This window comes from Rhamphochromis sp. 'chilingali' (assembly GCF_963969265.1).
Source record: "Rhamphochromis sp. 'chilingali' genome assembly, chromosome: 15".
NCBI classification, from domain to species: domain Eukaryota; kingdom Metazoa; phylum Chordata; class Actinopteri; order Cichliformes; family Cichlidae; genus Rhamphochromis; species Rhamphochromis sp. 'chilingali'.
The window spans coordinates 24,310,363-24,329,346 of record NC_137942.1 but is presented as its reverse complement, the minus strand read 5'-3'; the positions used below and the strand labels follow the sequence as shown (position 1 = coordinate 24,329,346).

The 18,984-nt window shown below is 40.7% G+C and overlaps 1 protein-coding gene across 2 annotated transcripts in view; it reads left to right on the top strand.

Annotated features, from left to right (window-relative positions):
- The window catches only part of llgl1 (LLGL scribble cell polarity complex component 1), a 42,350-nt gene that overhangs the window by 11,371 nt on the left and 11,995 nt on the right, over positions 1 to 18,984 (top strand). For both annotated transcript variants that reach the window (XM_080906509.1, XM_080906508.1), the window contains exons 3-12: positions 8,090 to 8,171; positions 8,302 to 8,462; positions 8,619 to 8,765; positions 11,658 to 11,820; positions 11,927 to 12,062; positions 12,902 to 12,956; positions 13,344 to 13,498; positions 13,594 to 13,814; positions 14,452 to 14,519; positions 16,198 to 16,375. In XM_080906509.1, the coding sequence (XP_080762635.1) occupies positions 8,090 to 8,171; positions 8,302 to 8,462; positions 8,619 to 8,765; positions 11,658 to 11,820; positions 11,927 to 12,062; positions 12,902 to 12,956; positions 13,344 to 13,498; positions 13,594 to 13,814; positions 14,452 to 14,519; positions 16,198 to 16,375 (1,366 nt within the window). The remainder of the gene's footprint in view (positions 1 to 8,089; positions 8,172 to 8,301; positions 8,463 to 8,618; positions 8,766 to 11,657; positions 11,821 to 11,926; positions 12,063 to 12,901; positions 12,957 to 13,343; positions 13,499 to 13,593; positions 13,815 to 14,451; positions 14,520 to 16,197; positions 16,376 to 18,984) is intronic.

The following is an 18,984-nucleotide window of genomic DNA, read 5'->3' as shown; positions in this document are numbered from 1 at the left end:
CGGGGATAAAGACTGTGCGGGCTTACCAAGTAGAGCAGACTGGATGGGTTCTATAATAGAGTTGAGGCATGAAAAGGAAAACATTTATCTGAACTGACAAATCAAAGTTGTCTGATTTGCTGAATGAGCAGGGTAAGGTGACTGAATTAAAGAGAGCATTATGGCAGCATTAGCTACTTGGTAGCTTTACTTTGAGTTGTATTTGTAAGCCATTACCTCCCAGTGTTACTGGCTCTGGCATTGCAGATAATAAACCTGTTAAAGCTATGTTTACATCTTTACATAAGTAACACTCAAAGCACAATTTTTATTAATTTTTTTTAAAATTTCCTTTCCTTTTTTGTTTTTTCTTTTGTGAATTAATCAGCAGCTATGCTTCTGGGTTTGAGGCTGTAATTTCAGCCAAAAAAAAGACTAATGACAACATTAACATGCCCATAGTCACTATGTCCGAAATCAGGTGTTATTTACAATAGAGTAGTGTAAAGTTTCAGTCAGTGTACTGCAAACCTGGTGACCTGCATCACCTAAACATCAGGAATTGTACAATTTTTAGTTAAGTTTATTTTAGGTTTTCTGTACGTTAGCTTTGCTAATGTATCTTGTTGGCTTTTGCCTTAAACTTGCGTTCTTTTTAAAGGTGGGATTGTTGCAAAACAAAAGCCCTCAATATGTTGTACATATAAATAACATCCTTTTCTATTTCTTTTTGATGTTACTTTTAGTAGAGGGTTTTCTCTAGCTAGACCTGGCTTAGGTAGAAATGCTCTACTCGAATTGCTGGACTTGTGCTATTTGTTCCTTCTAATGATGTTATTTTGTTCAGCTGATCTTCTTGGGACCATTAATGTTTGCAGTGTTAAAATAAACCGTGTACTGTTTTGTAGTGATTCTCCAATGTACATGTACATCCACTCCTTCAGGTTTGACTGCCTCGGTGTGACAGAACGTGCACTGAGGGGGCTGCACAGAAAGGGGAGTGTGGGAGGTGGAGAGGTACTAGCAGAGGGAAAGGATGCAAATGAGACAAGATTGTTTCTCTAGTGGGTGGGTGGAGTTGTTTGGCTTGTCTTGTTGTAGACTTTTGCCAGACGTCTGAAGAGTTTGTGCATGTGTTGCTATGCATGTAGGGAGGTGAAGGAGTTAGAAAATGCACATAAATGATGTCTTTCATCAGTTCAGCTTCCCTGAAAGTCTGAAACTTTTAGGAATATATTTTTTAAACCTTTTTTAGGGCCTTCATTCTCTTTCTGTGTGTGATTAATTTGTACTTCATCTTTAGGTCTAGTGATGGGGTCAGGCAGGAAGTAAGAACATATCTTCTGTCACTGTTTGTGGGTGGGTGGGTGGGTGTTTGCTGCTACCTGTGTGTCCACATGGAAGACAATGCCTTCTGTTTGTCTGTATTCAGACCGTGAAATCGCTTTATCCTTGCTAACGCACTCTCTCTGCATCAGTGGGCAATTGTGCGTGCGTGTGTGTGTGCGCGCATGCGTGTGTGAGGACGAGACAGTGATTCAGTGATTATAAGTTACTGTAGGCCTCCATTGTGTGCTTTTCTGTCCTCTGGTGAGCAGTGAAGCAAACCTTTGCATGCTACAAACAGAACATATAGATCAGTTCAACCAGTCTGTCATTCAACAGGTGTCGTTCTTTTTCTTTAAAATTTTCTCTAAACCCTTGGCATGCTGTTTAGGAGTGGTTTTACACAGCTGGAGTGTCTGTTTATACTTTTTTTCCAGACTGGATGGAGGAGGACTTTAAGTTTCTGCTTTGAGTCAGCGTTTCATTCTGTTTACGAGTATTAAAGTCTGACTCCCTTTAGTTTTTGCTGTTAGAGCCTTGTGTGTGTTCGAAGTGTCGATGAAACTTCTGCCTTATCTGGTGAGGCACCCTGAGACTTTGCAGGCGTTCCTCTTTACCTTATCCTGCGTTTGGTAGGCACATAGTTTAACTCTTTCCTCCATAAAGATGCCGTTTGATGTCCTCCACCTGTACTCTTAATGACAAGCTTTGACACCTCAGTAATAGATCAATAAAGACATGGTTCAGGTTTTCCAAGGGTACCTCCATAAGCAGAGACCACCCTCACCAACTTCTGATGCTGCTCATTTCAAAAAAGAGCTTTCAGGAGGTAAAGAGCTGAGCCTCAGAAGCGTATTTTGTACATGATAAAGGAAGCACTTTCCAAATTACCTTTTACAGCACATGTTCCTGGTCCCCAGAGGATAAATCCTTACATATTTTATTACAATCCTACTTATTTGTGTATCAGCATCAATATCAAGTCATGGGTATAAAAATAAAATGTGTGCGTATAATGGGCAGATTGCCATGTCTTCGATCTGTTGAGCACATTTGTGCTTCCCAGAATACAAAACCATTTGAGGATCAACACTGCAGCTCCAGGGATATCTAGTGAGCCTTCTGTGTGTGTGTGTGTGTGTGTGTGTGTGTACATTATTCCTATAAATGTTTAATCAGTTCCCCTCTGATCACTTTATTCCTGTTGGCATTGCTTTATCTTTTGTCTTGCTGGAAATGAAGGTATTGGATATCAAATTACCTGATGCTTCTGAAGGGATCAGGACTAGAGTTGATGGGGAAATTGAATTCAAACACATTTTAAAGAAACTTTTATTGAAATCAATAATATATGTAGGTTTTTAATATTTTCTTTTCAGCTCACCTGTTTTTTTTTGTTTTGTTTTTACCGTCAGTGCTTTGTTTTTTTTTTGTTTTTGTTTTTTTTTTAAGTGCGATTTCTCAACATTTTAATGGTCCAGCTCTTCTGAATAATAATCTAACGACATTCCCAATCAGCCTTAGTCACACTTGTGGTTTGTGCTTCTTGACAAACATTTGCATGTTAACAGGCTAAAGTAAGACTATGATCATGGTGAACATTATACCTGCTAGACATCAGAAATTGTGAGCCTGTTAGCTTTTGGCTAGTACTCAGAGGTGCCACCATGCCTGTAGACTCTTATGCTAAAACTTCTTAATGTTTATTTTAAGTTTCGTCATTAATCAGAGTTTACTGGAATGAAGATGACAAAGCTGTGAGCACAGGCACATAGTTGTAGAGGCAGGAAGGGTGACACATTTACTCACTTATTATGACCCCACAGCTTTTGGGGGCTTGTATTATTGGCCAATGAGCAGACCTCTTGGGGGAGGGAGCTTAATTCAGACATGCACATAAACTTTTAATGAGGTCAAAGCAACAGGGTGACATCATCCCTGGGAATCCCTCTACCAGCTGTCTGCTGACACACCAGGAGCAGGAAGTGTGTGTGTGTGTGTACACATTTTTACTTATAAATTTTTCTAACTGCTCCTGATTGATAAACGTTTTTATTCCTGGTTATGTGGTGTTGGGCTGGTTTCTGTCTGAGCTGCTACAGACCAGCCAAAAGTCAAGTCTCTGACAGAGTCCTAAATATTAGTGGTCTTCTTTTTTTTTTTTTTTTTCCCCCTCAATGTGCTGACAGCTTTCTTTGCACTCGTTTTTGCGTAGCCAACCTAAATGTGTGGGAGCTGCGAGATTTGTGATGAATGAGCTGTGGTCACCATGACATAGCTGGAATATATGCACAAACCGCTGCTGTCTGTCTGTTTTTCAGTCCCTCTCATCTTTCCCACACAGCTGTGATTTTTCTCCGTTCACTTATTCTCCTGTCGGCTTTTTCACTTTTACCTTTAAGTTACAACAGAGCACTTTTAATTTGTCCCTCGGTAATTTACCTTTCTGTGGAAGCTTATTTCTGCTGCTGGAGGGGAACAAAATGCCATCCATAACTTAAAATTTGGGTATCTCACAAGTTTAATTTAGTAAGATTGACAGAGCTAACACAAAATTCAATCCGGAAGCTTCACAAAGGAAAGCAGATGGAGCAGCATGCACACTCAAAAGCATCAGAGAGCTACCAGTGAACGTGAACAAAGACCAGGATGAGTGTGTTCATGTCAAACTGTTGGGCAGCGAATACTGTCAGCCACCTCCTTGTTACCTGCTTCCAGATGGCAAGGAGATGACATATCTTCATAGACCTTCCTGATTGGGAGAGCTAACTTTAAATTTCAAGTTATTATTTTTTTTCCTCTCCCCATTGGCGGTAATGCGGTTCTGTACCTTTTTGCCATTATTGCTCCTCTTTAGATCGTGATGCCTACTCTGCTCATTGAATCTGCTTTTAACACAGATGTTGTAATGCAGCAATTCAGTCCTTTTAATATTTTAGCACACATGCTGTTGTGCCACGCACAAATTGACTCACAGCTTTGGCTTAAAAAAAAAAAAAAAAAAAAATCTGCACTGGCAGTTCATGACCCACAAATGAAAGCCCTCCTCACACCTCCACCTCCAGCTGTCTGAGACTTGTTACTGCCGTGTATAAAACACAGGGACAGGAAGTGACAGCACTCAGGAATGCCAGTATAACACCCAGCTTGGTCTCCAGGGGATCGGCGTCGTGAGGGAATGAAAAAGAGGGATTTAAGTTCTTCCTGATGGAAGAAGACAGCTTCCATAAACAAGAGGATGGAACTTACAGTTATGAAAGCTGTAGGAGGATTTTTTTTGTTTTTGTTTTGTTTGTTTTTTGCACCCCCTCGTCTGACAATAGAGCAGTAAAGCAGTGAGAATGATGATGATCGAATATCTGTGACTTTCTTAACAAATTCCTGACTATGGGGATTTGGAGTCCTGGGAATAGGAAGTGAGGGAAAGAAACGTATAAATTAATGTAATTATAATATTGATCTTTTCTTTTTCCTCAGATAAAACAGGAATGTAGAAAACCCGCTGTGCACACAGTAGAATACAAACATGCACTCCCCAGATTTCCTCTTATTTTTCTGCATTTTTAATCCACATTCCTACAGGCTTATGTAAGCAGTGTGCTGAAGTGTGTCGATATTGCTTCCAAGCACCACGTGTGTGTGTATATGTGTGCAGCTTCTAGTGAGGAGTGTGTGTGTGTATGCGCGCTAACTCACAATTTAGTCCTATTTAGTGCAGTTGTCGTCACAGATCTTGAGAGTAATCTTTATTTTATCAGCTCGGCTTCATTTCCTGGGCTAACAAAGGGGTGACTGCGGAGATTGCCGCTGATTACACACACGCTCAGACGTACATATATGTACACAGTGGTGGTTTCAGGCATCTGCGTCATCTGGTTTTGATAATTGCTATGAGCTTTGTTATAGTGTTCTAATTCCACCCCTCTATTACACCTAAACTGTGTGCGTCTAGTTTACAGCTCAGAATTATAGCACTCTGTCCTCTTACTCACTAGTTTTGTTTGTTTGTTTAGTTTTTTTTAAATAAAGTGAGATACTTTAAGGTACTCCCCTCTGCCTGCTGGTGTGTACGTGCATCTTTTTTTTTTTTTTTTTTTGTGCCGTGATTGTTTTGTGTATTCACATTGTCTTGTAGTATCTGAGGACGCTGAATTTTGTTACAGAATATATGCATCTAAACAGACAGGAGGACACAGATGACTATGTTATGGTCCCCTCTATCTCGTGACCTTTCTGAAAAACTAAAAATATCCACAGTTTGGTTATCTGCTTTTAACAGCACTGGTGTTCCGTACCAGTCATGCATATTTTTAAACCATGATGGGAGTCTAATTGCTTGCCCTGGCAGAGTTGGCGCCACGCTTGGTGCACAGTGTTATACTGATGTGCAGGGAAATGGGAAGGAGTAAAAGAATGATATTTTAAACAGGAATGTTAATTTGGGCATGTGACAGAGAGGCAGATATATCCAGGTTTATGTTTTTAAACCTCTCAAGCTTTGTTTTAGGAGTGTTCTTCTTGTGTATAACTAGCCATTGACTTAAAAAATAAAATGTGCTTTTGCCCGTCTCTCTGCTGAGACCACTCAGTGTCTAATAATTCATGCAAGTTTTTTGCCTGCAGAAATTATATTATGTCTTGCTGCACCAGCTGTGGCCAGAGGCATCTTCTCTATAATGTGATATCTCAGGATACTGAAAAAATGTACTTTTCTGATTTTCTATGAGTTTGAACACGAAAAATAAAATGATGACAATGACACGCCATGGGTTATGTCTTTGTCAGCAAGACGATTGTAAGACTGATGAAATTGCCGTTAAAGGTTCAAATTTTATCCTCCTCCGTTTGAAATGACCATATTTTTGAAAGACCAGGAGCAGCCGGGACCCCCTGGCAATATGTTTGACACTCCTGGTCTAAAAGAAAACATTATACATGGAAAAAGCCAAGCCTGGAATGACAAAGAGGTAAAATGCAACTTTACTGACTGGTGGAAGCAGAAAGTTTAGTTTGGATTAAGGTGGAAATAGAGCAGGGCGATATGGCCAAAAATATTTATCACGATATATATTTGAAAATTTGCGATAACGATATAACCGACGATATAATTGATGCGAGACAAAATACAACTCCACAACATTACTAGCGCAAAAAGACAACCTTCCATTTATTTTCACTTAAACAAGAAGCTGGTTTTTATGTACATTAAAGCTTTATAAAAATGTAACAGTGCAAATGCAAATTCCTTGCTGAAAGTTTAACCAAAAGGCATTTCCAGTAGAAATGGGCTGACATATCCTGAGCATAACCATATATAATATCCACTGAAGTTAAAAAGAGGTGCTTTGCAACATTAAACTGCAGTGTGCAGTACGCATTTTTCGGACCATAAGGTGCACGGGATTATAAGGCACATTAAGCGAAACAAAGCAGTCAGATAAATCAAACTTTATTAAACTCATTCTTCTTGCTTCCTCCACTTCTGTACCATTGATTCATTAATGTTGAATTCTCTGGCAGCTGCTCTATTCCCATGTTGCAGTATATTAATGACTAACCTCATATTGTGGATGGATTATCTCAGTTGTTCTCCTGACTGAAGTTTGGTCCGTTTACAGCATCCTGCCATGCGATTGCATTTGTCTCTAACCATGAAGAACGTTAACTTTTATAAGTGGAAAAGTGTTAGTGTTCGTCCTCCAGCTTCACTGTTTATGTTATGCTAATATAGCTGTGTCGCTAGCGATCACGTAGCACATCATTATATACCAGCTAGCCCAACTTCAGTAACCCTACAAACGTCACTGCTGTTTAGTTTCCTGTCTTCATTTATGTTGGAAGTGATAGCAGAGCTGTACGTTTGATTTTTTTTCAGAAATCTCTCAGTCAGAACATGCAATATCATGCTTAGGTAACTAGCAAAACTAGCGAGCTAACTTCCGCTAGCTTCCTGCTAACTTCTAACTCCGTTAAATGTAATAACTTTTGTTTTCATGGATGCCTGGAAGTTAAACTTTATAGTTACACCTGGTAAAGCAGCAATGCTGATCGTTTTATTAAAGATGAAAGAATTTAGACAGTTTTTAACGCTCAGTGATGCTGCAGTGTTGTTTGACCTGAAGCATACGGAGTTTAGGACCCAGATTACTCCCAGATTTAAGAGCATCTTAGTCCGACAAATACGACAATAACGACGGCCGCTTGCATGTTCTGCAAAAAAATGTGCTTTGTCGTGTATCTGACGGACAAACACCAAATAAGTTCCACATCACGGAAGTTGCACCATTTTTACAAACCAATTCTGGTTCATCTGTTTCACTCAACAATCGGCCATGTGCGTATGAAAACAAAGGCACTGCGCATGCGCGTTTTACTCCCATTCTATCGCGATATTTCATTTTCCTATCGTTGCCTAACATTATACCGGTATTACCGTGAACGGTATAATATGGCCCAGCCCTAGGTGGAAACTTGTAGTATATGAAGTGTCTTGGTAAGGTGTGCAGCCAGAACAGCCTCAGTGCACGTCTCTGGAGGGATGAAGGACCATTGTTCCAAACATTTATTGATTTGCAGTGAATCTTCTCTTTAAAGGGAGTAGTGGACACAAATTATACAGAAGAACAGAGATTCCCTCCTTCCAATCTTTTTTTTTTCCCCTCCGTGTCTGTAGCTCTAGACAATAAGTATGCTGCTTTGTGACATCTTAACTTTAGCCCACTGCTCGTGCCAGTCTAAATGTCTGAATGCCAAGTTGTGTATTTCTTTAACGGGATACCTGCAGCTATGGGGCGCCTGGTGTGGAGTTCACAGGTCTGCACAATGACACCACTGCTGTCACACAAATCCACTTCCTGCCTGGACAGGTGAGCTCAATTTTCTCCTGAATGTTTAAAAATGTTAAAAAAAAAAAACCCCTCCAAAACATTAAAAATTAAGTTAAGGTTTCGGCAGTGAGTCATGGCACACATCATATATTAATTCTTTTCTCCCAAGGGTCGTCTGCTGTCACTGTTGGATGACAACACAATCCACCTGTGGGAGCTGGTGGCCGGACCCCTGAGAGAGGTCGGTGGGGTTAAGAAAGAGGGCGTGGTTTCTCTACAGGAAGTGAACACCTACAATCTGCCCGGCAGACCTGGCATCGAGAGCTGCAGGTACACAAGAGTCCTCTTTACAGAAACCTGAATGAAAATTGGGAACTTTTGAAAGTCTGTAATCATGTCTCGCCTTCTTTCACACCCCAACTTGTTGTTGGTTGTGCCTGTTAGAATTTTGAGTATCATAAATTTTCCTAATTTCCTTTCTCTCAGTGCCACTCGGGTGACTGTCCTCCTCTTGCTGAAGTCATGTGACCTCCTCTGCGTTGGAACAGAGGGAGGAGGCGTCTACTTCCTAGAGGTGCCCAGCCTCTCGCTGAAAGATAACCAGACACTGCTCCAGGATCAGATCACACACAGGTGAGATTGTTACACAAAAGGAATTAATACAAAAAAACATGAACAAAGAGACAACCCAAGTACAGATCAAGCAATAAATCTGTGTCTTTTTTTGTTAACTTACACTGTTAAACAAAAGAATCTGGTGGATACAGCAGCTAAGCTGATATTGGAATGGAATACATAGCCTTATTGTCTAACTGTCAACACATGTGGAAGGGTTATATTTTTTATTTTGCAGATATTTATTAGAGAATATGAAATTATCCTTGTAAATAGCTTCACATGCTTAAATCTTTTGACTTTTCTTCACCATCCTTGTTCTCCACTCTTCTCCGTCCTCCATCACAGTGAGCGTTCCTGTAAACATTAAAAACTTCAGCTTCCTCCACTCACAGCTCCAGCTGAGCAGCTCACACACATGCGGATACAAATATCCCCACTGACCCTAGCACCAGCAGGCAGGTCAGGTTCACTGGGTTCAGGCTCCATTAAACGCTGTCAGATGTTTTATATATTAATTTATTTAGCTTTTAAAAAACCCCCAAAAAAACCGACAAGTCAAAAATAATTACACACCGTAGTGTGAGTGAGGAGCACTAAAAATGAAGATATGGCTGCTTTTACTTGCAGAATAAAATGATCAAATCAGTCATGACAGTAAAGTTGACCTAACAAAGCAGCCTATTACCTAATTTTGGCTTTGTTCCGGTAACTCACTTGCACAGTTTTTTAACAGACATGTTCTGTGAAGCTTATTAAAAATGTACGTGTGTTTTTTCCCTTCAGCGCTTTTGTTTTCACATAGGAGGTTTGTGTGTGTAGAGTTCATTTGAACAAAGGTAATGTCACATAATGGATTTTTTGTTTGTTTGTTTTAAACCAGTGCAGATTAGAAAACCTTCTTTAATTATGTGTGAGGGTTTTCAGCTTTAATTCTTCATTTTCTGCCATATTATGACAGTGGTTTATATAATATAATATTATTACAGTGGTATTAAATATGGCCAAAGTTGAGCCTCATTTTTGTGGGTTTTTTTTTTTTTCTTCTTTTGTCTAAGATATCAGAGTGAGGGGAATAACGTTAATATTGGTCCTCTCAGGCTGTGGCTGTGAGCACAGTAGCTCCAACCACCTGCTGATGAAAACCTTCTCTATGCTAATAGCAGCCAACCATTAGAATTAGAAAGGTTTAGAGGAAGGGTGGCCTTAAAGAAAAGCTAAAAACGCCTTGTTTCAGACTGGGGGTTGCACCATGATATCAGTTGTAAAGGCTGCAAAGGAACTTGCTAACAAAGCAGTGTTAACTAGATATACAGACACCTGAAAGACGGCTATGTTACTTCAGGGCTGTTATTTGTAAGGTGTTTTTACCCCCTCCCCCTTAATGATGGTGGAGCCTCACTGTGGCAAGCAGTGATGTGAGAGCTCAGCAGTGAACTAGAACAAAACACAGTGAGAGTGGAGCACAAACACCGATCATCACGCACGTAAAGGAATTCAATTGTTATCATAGAAGAAAGGAAATGCAGAATGTTGTATGATATCTGACAGAAAACAAACGTGATTTTTTTTTGCCTCCCTACATACCACAGACTACTTTGTGGTTCGTGCTTGAGCTTTGCTGTGCTGCCACACTGGCTGTGTATCAGTACTACTGTTGTTTCTTTTTCATTCTGCTGTGACTGTGTGACTGCTTGGCCAAACCCCTCATTAACCAGGCTTGTCGAGGGAAGTAAGCAGAACTGAAGCCTAACGAGGGCGCTGATAAGGCGTGCGTGCGTGCGTGCGTGTGTGTGTGTGTGTGTGTGTGAGAGAGTGTGTTTGTGCGCAAAGGAGGGGAGGTTGTAGACAGTAAAGCTTTGTACCAAATGCCAAAACACAGTATTCCGGTTGGGGAAGTGTTTCCACACACACACACACACACACACACACACACACACACACACACACACACACACACACACACACACACACACACACACACACACACACACACACACACACACAAGCGTACACAGGATCATCTCTAGGACTCTATGGCAGGATGCTGGATTCCCTAAAAATACTTATGAACAGGGCGACAGAGACAATGGAATGCTTTGTTGGGAATGTTTCTGCCGCTGTGCTTCCGGAGAGGATCTTCCTCAGTGAAGCCTACAACAGCAGACAGAAGTTATATATGTGTGTGTGTGTACGCTTCACCCGGCGCTGCTGTTCATTGATCCTTGTTTCATCTGCATTAAAGTCCATAAAGCTGCAGTACTTTCTTTCTTTATCACTTCATTTTCTCTCTCTGTCTTGGCTGTTTCGTCTCCTTTCTTCTTCCTTCGCTGAGGGAATCCTCTGACATCTCAAGGGTGTGTCCTGCTCTACATTCCTGCTCTGGCTCAGAGGAATGTCTTGTTCTCAAACTTCAGCAACTTGGGTCTTTGCTCTGTGCTGATTATACATGTTTTAGCACTTTTGCTTTGGGGTGTTTCGGTGCAAAGAACAGCTTTGTGTATTTGCTGCAGTGACTTCAACATTTTGTATAATCTCCTTGCACTGTTTCCGAAACTCTGTTGCGCCGTATGTGTACTGCATTATTTACCCTCTCCCTCCACACACCATAATTTCAGATGATAACAAACACTAAACCAGTTTGAGGATGTAGTTGTTGTTGTTTTGTTTTTCAAACTCAGCTGTTTACTGTGTCTGTACAGTGTAACCAAAACACAGAATTTCTCTCGCATGGAACCAGGTGACTCTGTCCTCTGGTATCTCTCGTGTCATTGGATAATTGTTTCATCAGACAGATGTCTGACCTCGTCAGGATGTGTAGATAAATGTAATTTACAGCCGTGTGGATCACAGTAAAGCGGGAAGCTACAGATGTGGGATAATGGATAATGTTTGTTTTCATTTTCCCAGTCTGCCAGATGACTACAGATGTGGGAAATCTCTGGGGCCGGTGGAAGCTCTTCAGGAACACCCTCAACAGTCAGGGAAGATTCTGATTGGCTACAGCCGAGGCCTGGTGGTCCTGTGGGATCTGAGCATTCGTCACGCTGAGCAGCTCTTCCTGGGCAAACAGGTACCTGTTACAGTTGGTGCTCATTGTTCTTGCTCCCAGTTTTCAGGGTGATGTTATAGCTAGATGACCTGCAGTGATGACTGTGTGTCTATGACCCTCCCCCCAGCAACTGGAGAGTCTGGTATGGGAACGCTCTGGAAACTTATTTGTCTGTTCCCATAACGATGGAGGCTATTCAGTTTGGGCTGTTACCAGTGGCAGCACCTGCAATCACCAGCCAGTGTCCTCCACTATCCCCTACGGTGAGAAATGCACACATGCATACATCACATGTCACACACTCCACACATTTGCATTTCAAGTGTAGGAGTGAAACATTCTCAGGTCTGGAGGACAGAGTGGAACCAGTGATGGACAGTGGACTCCACAGTGATGAGAATAAGTGCTTCAGCTGAGAGCTCGCTGTGGCTCCACACACAGGCTGTGTTAGATGCATTTTTCCCAGTCATGCAAATTGTTTTCAGAATCTTTTTACCTGTCATTTTACATTTCTTTCATGATCATAAACATTTCTAAAGCATTTAACTTTTGTTCAGTAATGAGCTCTAACGTGATAAAACTCTGTTCTGCATCTTAGTTAATTCTCTCTACCACGCTGCAGACGTGTAGAGAATAGATGAAGAGCCACAAACCATATAGAGACTTTTCATGCTTACCCTTTTATTTTTCCTGTAGTAACAGAAGCATTGAAATAAAATGGACTAAAACTTCACTTTAAAGAGAACCTGAGAGAACTTCGCACCTAAATTACTTTGGGTGTGAATGCTGAACTCGTACTTCTATTACAGTTATGAACTCGGAAGAACCCTTCCTGGAAAGTGTTACAGCTTCCTCGAGTTGTGGTGGATTCTGTAATGGTTTTGCTGCTTAAGATTTGATACTATGTTAAGAACAGACCACTACTAGTGCATACACGGTTTCCGTCTGTGTTGGCTGTAAATTATTTAATATTCCCGTGGAGTACCCTGAGTGCTGTCTAACAGACGGCCCCTTTCATTTGCCCTCTCTTGGACTAAAAAGGATCTCTGGTAGCTTTTAATAGTCTTCTTTTTCTTCTTTCTTTTGTAATTGTCTATCACAGGTCCATTTCCCTGTAAAGCCATCAGCAAAATCCTTTGGAGGACAACACAAGCAGGGTGAGTGTTAAACCTCGTTTTGCAACCTTCCTGTTAAAGTGTGTTTGAGTCCTTCTATCAAACAGGTCATTTGGAATCAGCGCTGGCGAATTTTCACTTATGACTGTTTTCTCAGATTCATTTTCATTTTATTTTTATTGGTCTTTTCTTTTGCATCCCTATATTTATGCAATTGCTGATTATTTTCCTAGTTTTGTAAATCTAAAAGGTATAATTTACCACATCATGTAACTATTATCTGTGGTGAGAAAAATACTATTAAAACATAATAAATAGAGAAGTTAACTTTTTGTTTGCAAGTTAATGTAAAAGAATGCAGTGATGCAGAGTGAAAATAGAAAAAAATTGTGCGGTAGAAAAGTAGCTAATCTGTGTTTCTCACTGTAGTTCTCCAGTGCTTTTATACAGTGGAGGGATGCCCAGAGCCAGTTATGGTGACCGCCACTGTCTAACGATCCAACAGGACAAAGATCACGTCACCCTCGATTTCACATCTCGAGTGATTGATTTCTTCACCGTCCACAGTGTGGAGCAAGAGAGAGGTCAGAATCTGACCTGTGTTAAAGATGGTGTATGTAAGGTAACATTTTCACGAGTATCAATCCTTTATCCCCTGTGTGATCTTTTCTTCTTATAGAGTTTGATGAGCCATCTGCTGTAGTGGTGTTACTAGAAGAAGAACTGGTTGTAATTGACCTCCAGACCCCCGGATGGCCCTCTATGCCCACTCCCTATCTTGCTCCTCTTCACTCGTCAGCCATCACCTGCTCCTGCCACATCTCCAGCGTCCCTCCTAAACTCTGGGAGAGGCTGGTCAACGCTGGCAAAGCACAGCAAAGCCGGCAGCACACACACAGGGTAAGAAGCTCATTGGCACTGTGAATGACAGGATTATTTAGCAAATTGGTTTATACATGGCAGTACGGGATATTCAGTCGCAGGAAATCCGAGATCCTCATAAGAGGCTTAACCTGAAAACACCTTAGACAAAGTCTGACCCATCAGCTGACGTTTTACTTGGATTTATATTAAAATTGCTTGTTTCAAATCTCAAAGGCAAGAACAGTTGTAAATTGATCAGAGGAGGCTATTTGCATGTAAATGGAAGTAATAAGTCACAGGCTCTCAGCCCAGCAATGAGAAGAGGAAACAATCAGGAATGTAACCATGAGCCACTGGTAGTGTGTGAGCTTTAAGAGCAGGTGTAGACAGTTAAAGGCTTTTCAAAAGCTCTGTGGCTTAGATCGGTTGTGCGATCAGTGGGAGATTAGCAACACACACGGACACACAGCTGTTACGCTCTTCATCATGGCTCTTTGTTTGTCTATGTGAGGCCAAATCAGATTGGCAGATCCTTTATGAGAGTGTGAATCTCTATGGTACATTTTTCTGCTCTAACTTTTAAGACGAGTTCATGAGAAAATATGTTGATGTGAAAAATGATGAGTCCTAGCTTGGTTCAGAATGATTATTTATTTATTGTTTGTGTGTACAGAGCTGGCCGATATGTGGGGGGAAAAATCTGGCACCTCCACCTAAACAACAAGAACTGCTATTGACAGGGTATTTACACACACACACACACGCACACACACATACACTCTTTGCACATGTCTACCCTGCAAATGAATTCAGGTCTCTTGTTTTTTCCCATAACGTAAATCTGATGCTTTCTAGTAAGATTAGGTCACTAAAAGCAGCGTGAAGAAAGGATATCCTGCATTCAAAAAAATGGTGAAGGGGAAATCCCGTGAAACTGTTGGTGTTGCCAACCGCACACTTGACAGAGCTTGCATTGGCCTAAAGTGCAATAAAAAGAGTTATGTAATAGAAGTGGTTTAAAGACAATTTGAAAACTGAGAATAGCGTGAAAGCAGGAGGAGAATTTTGATGCCGCTGTTAGTTTTGTTAGCAACAAACTGACTGACGTTATCCTTGTTTTTCTCTTTCTTTGTCCTTTGTGTTTCTCTCCATTGTTTAAAGTACAGGAACTTGTTTCCATCACCAAAGATGAGTTAACTAAAAGCAATGGATTGCAGCAGATAAACACTTATATGATTTTAAAAACTTGATGGTCAGAAAGTGACAGGTTTGAATAGCTAGCTAAGAGTATAAATAACTGTTGAAGTGGGTAGTGGATAAATTGGTTAGTGTATCTATTAAACATTTTATATAGCGACCTAAAATTCAGAATTAAAAAGGAAATTATTACTTACAAGTTTGTTTAGCATAGTGACCAGCTGGTCATGCAGAGGTTGAGCTTGCAACACTCTCAACCTCTGGGTAACTTTTTTGGATTGCAATGTGGTTGCACAGGTCGTTGAGAAATAACATGTCTGCAAACCATCATGCTCTGACTGGGACTGACTGCAGTCACTCTCATACAGTTCGGTGAAGGCAATCAAATAAATGCTGACCAATTTACAAGCACGGAAGGATTGCCAACATGTTGCGATCAATTTGATTGTGCATTAATGAGCGCAACTCGTCTGGGCTGCGCTGCTTTGCTGCAGGGTACTCGACTCAGCCAGTTGCCAGCTGGTTGTATTTTGGTTATTTTCATATATAAAAGCAAGTTACTGAGTGCTTGTGTTATTCTGCAACAACTGTACCACTACGTGTGGAGGATTTTCTCTGACTGATTGCAATGTGTTGACAGTCTGTCTGCATTTATAAATTAGATGGTGATTATTTGCAAACTTTTGCCAGTCAGTCTGAGAGTGATTCCAATCGATTCACGTCAGACCACGAGTGCTTCAACTGCCATAGCAGGCAACCTGAAAACTAGCAACTACGTATCCAGCCAGTAAAAGTGGAACAAATTCAGTCATTGAGCAGACACTGATTTTTATTTTTTTATTTTATTTTATTTTTTTCACTAGTGATAATGAGGTTGCCATCTAATTTTTACTGCAGTGTGACTGACCCATGATTTGATTGTCTCTGTATGAACACGGCAACTTATGTAGTCATTTCTATGCCAGTTTTTCCCAGTCAATCGCCACATTATCACGTGATCCCATTCAGTCATAAACTGATGGAATCAGGTGAATCTGCTATCTTATTGCCTTTTTATTGCTGTCTTGATGCACCAACATCACTTTGAACATGGCACCTGACTAGCTGGACATAATAGACTAATAGTTTAAACTGGTCACTAGCTGTTATAGATGGCTGTTAAAGGGAGCAGTTGTTGAATTTTCTGTGATTGTTATTTATTTTAAATCTGTTGTGATTACAGCCATGAGGATGGCACGGTGCGATTCTGGGATGCTTCGGGTGTCGCCCTCACTCCGCTGTACAAACTCAGCACAGCCAACGTCTTCCACACCGACTGCGACCCTAGCGATGACCCGCAGGACCCCAGCAACGACCCCGATATGCAGCAAGAGGAGGAAGAATGGCCTCCGTTCAGGAAGGTGAGAAGCAATGAGGCTTTTCACGAAAGGAGGTGAAATGGACATAAATATAAGTCTCTCCTCAGAGTTCAGACACAGGGTCTGGTTTTACAAGCTGAGGGAATAAAAGCAATCTGTCTTTCGCACACATGCAGCCCTGTAATGCTGCATCTGTGGCCCTAATTTTCTGATTGTTTTCATGTGTTTGGATTTGAGACTGACCCACCCCATTGTTCCTCTTATTAAAACTCGACTCCAGCGTAAACCGCAGTCTGTTTCTGGTTTAATGGACAGTTTTCTGTGCAGAAATACATTCAAATGAAGTGATTCACAGTCTGGAGGCAGAATTTTGTGTCAAGGGGAATCTAGCTGAGCTGTTTGGCTTCATTAGTCAGGAAACGGAGACGGGAGATTTTAAAGAAACGGTTTCTACAGTCAGAAATGTTTCTCAGTGCTCGGGCATGTGATCAGGATAAGAGCACATTATATCTGGGATTTGATATGAATGGAGAAAAAAAATAGAGGCATCACACCAGTAGAAAATAGATGAAGTATTTGTACATGCTGATAGACAGAATGGCAAGTTCCTTCTGCTCACTTCTTTTCTTCCTCTTCGCTCTTTAACTGCCTTACAAACACATCTCCTCGTGTATCCTGTGGTAACAGAGCTGCATGTTCAGGAATGTGGCCCTCATATGGGATGAAGAGCCTTTCCCTTTTTTCTCCTCTGTAATGAAAACCAGACCCATCATCCCACTCTTTCTGCTGTGTGTGTGTGACAAGCTTCTCTTACTCCTTGTTTTGCTAAGACAAAACTCCAATGTGAGAGGGATTCCTACTGTGTGCGTGTGTGACGGACAGATTAATGCGCATTTGCAGAGACTGTCAGGGTAAAGTAGGGACTGTCCTGGCATTTGGTTGATAGTAAGAGGAGAGAGGCCTTTAAAGGAGGAGGAAACCATCAGGAGGGCATTTTGGCATTAAACTAAATTTGTAATTGGGCCATTAAGACAAAATGTTTTACACTGATGATGCAGTTTTTACAAGTTTCCAAAAAAGGTCTGCTTGTGAAGTCAGGTAGAGTTTATAAGATAATTTCTGACATAGGTACATTTCATTAACTGATTTGCAGCTCACTACCTAGCACTTTTCCATGGGGATATTCAGAGGTGGGACCAAGTCATTGTTTTGCAAGTCTCAAGTAAGTCTCAAGTCTTTATCCTCAAGTCTCAAGTCAAGTCTCAAGTAATGTCAGGCAAGTCAGAGTCGAGTCTCAAGTCACTGGTGTAAAAGTCCAAGTCAAGTCACAAGTCTGAAACTTTGAATTTCAAGTCCTTTCGAGTCTTTAAAAAAAAAACAAACGAAAAAATAATGTTGCAGTTATGCTAAATGTAAATATTAGACCATGTAATTTTAAAATCTGTGTTTTTCTCAACACATGACAAAATAGTGAACTTAGAAAATATACACAAATTGTGAAATTGCACCTCTTTAAAATGCAGCTCAATTAAACCTAGCTCCAAGAATAATTTTCACCGACAGTTCTGAGATAAGCTGCATGTTATTCTTGGATGCGCTTGTAGGACTGGCTTTAAAATCGCATGACAAAAATATCATACACATTAAAAAAAAACTGTATCACCAACATAGCCTGGACAACATTTGCTATTTAGATGAAGTCAGCTATCTCATCTTAGCATATTTATATGCATATTTATAATTATACGGTTCTTGGAGTGAGTGCACACACTCATGAAGTTTAGTAACTTCCGGTCACTGCAACAAGCCCAGGTACAGTTTACCGACAGATGGGTGCAGGACCTTGAAATGCACCGTGTCGAACGAAAGACCATCGTACGTATCATAAGTTTACCAGTCTCACAAATCGTCATCATAAATACACATTCCTTAACCGTTTATTAATAGGACCTTTGAGCTCAACGGTAATTAATTAGTAGTGGAAATAATTTCTGGTAGCATCACAGAAATGTAGCAGTGACAATAATATTGTATGCTGTAATCGTACTGGGCAATTAGTGATACAAAAAACCTGTTTTATCCTGTGAATAAAAGCATATGTTTTTGTCAATGTACCATAATAACAGAAGCGAAACGCAATATTGTGTCAGGACAATTCACTATTTATGCACAATAAATAAAGGAGCATAGCGCGACAATTTCTGTTCAGCGCCAGACTTGCTTGTAACCTATATCACCAATTATGTTATGAAAATGACGTATTAACTACTAAAAAACACTGACCTTCGTGTAAATGCTTGGAGCAGACTAACCTGTGAGCTGGAGTGTTCTGGGACGTTATATTTGATCTTTGAATGGCTGCAATCCAGGCCATCCGTCGCGTCTTTGTTACTTCGGAAACATGGCTCGAACAATTTCTCTTCAACGTTGTAATCCGATAACAACCGATCTCTTTACTCGTCGGCTTCCCGTGGCTGTCATGCGACCGGCTATTGCAGTTAATAATACAAAAGCTTCTTGACATTTTTGTGTTTCTTTTTATCGCTGTATAACTGATTTTAATTGAAAGCCTGCGTGCGCTAGTACCGCTTGCCACGAGTTCCCAGAATCCTTTGCGGTTCTACCCGTGAATGACGTCACATTTTCAATCT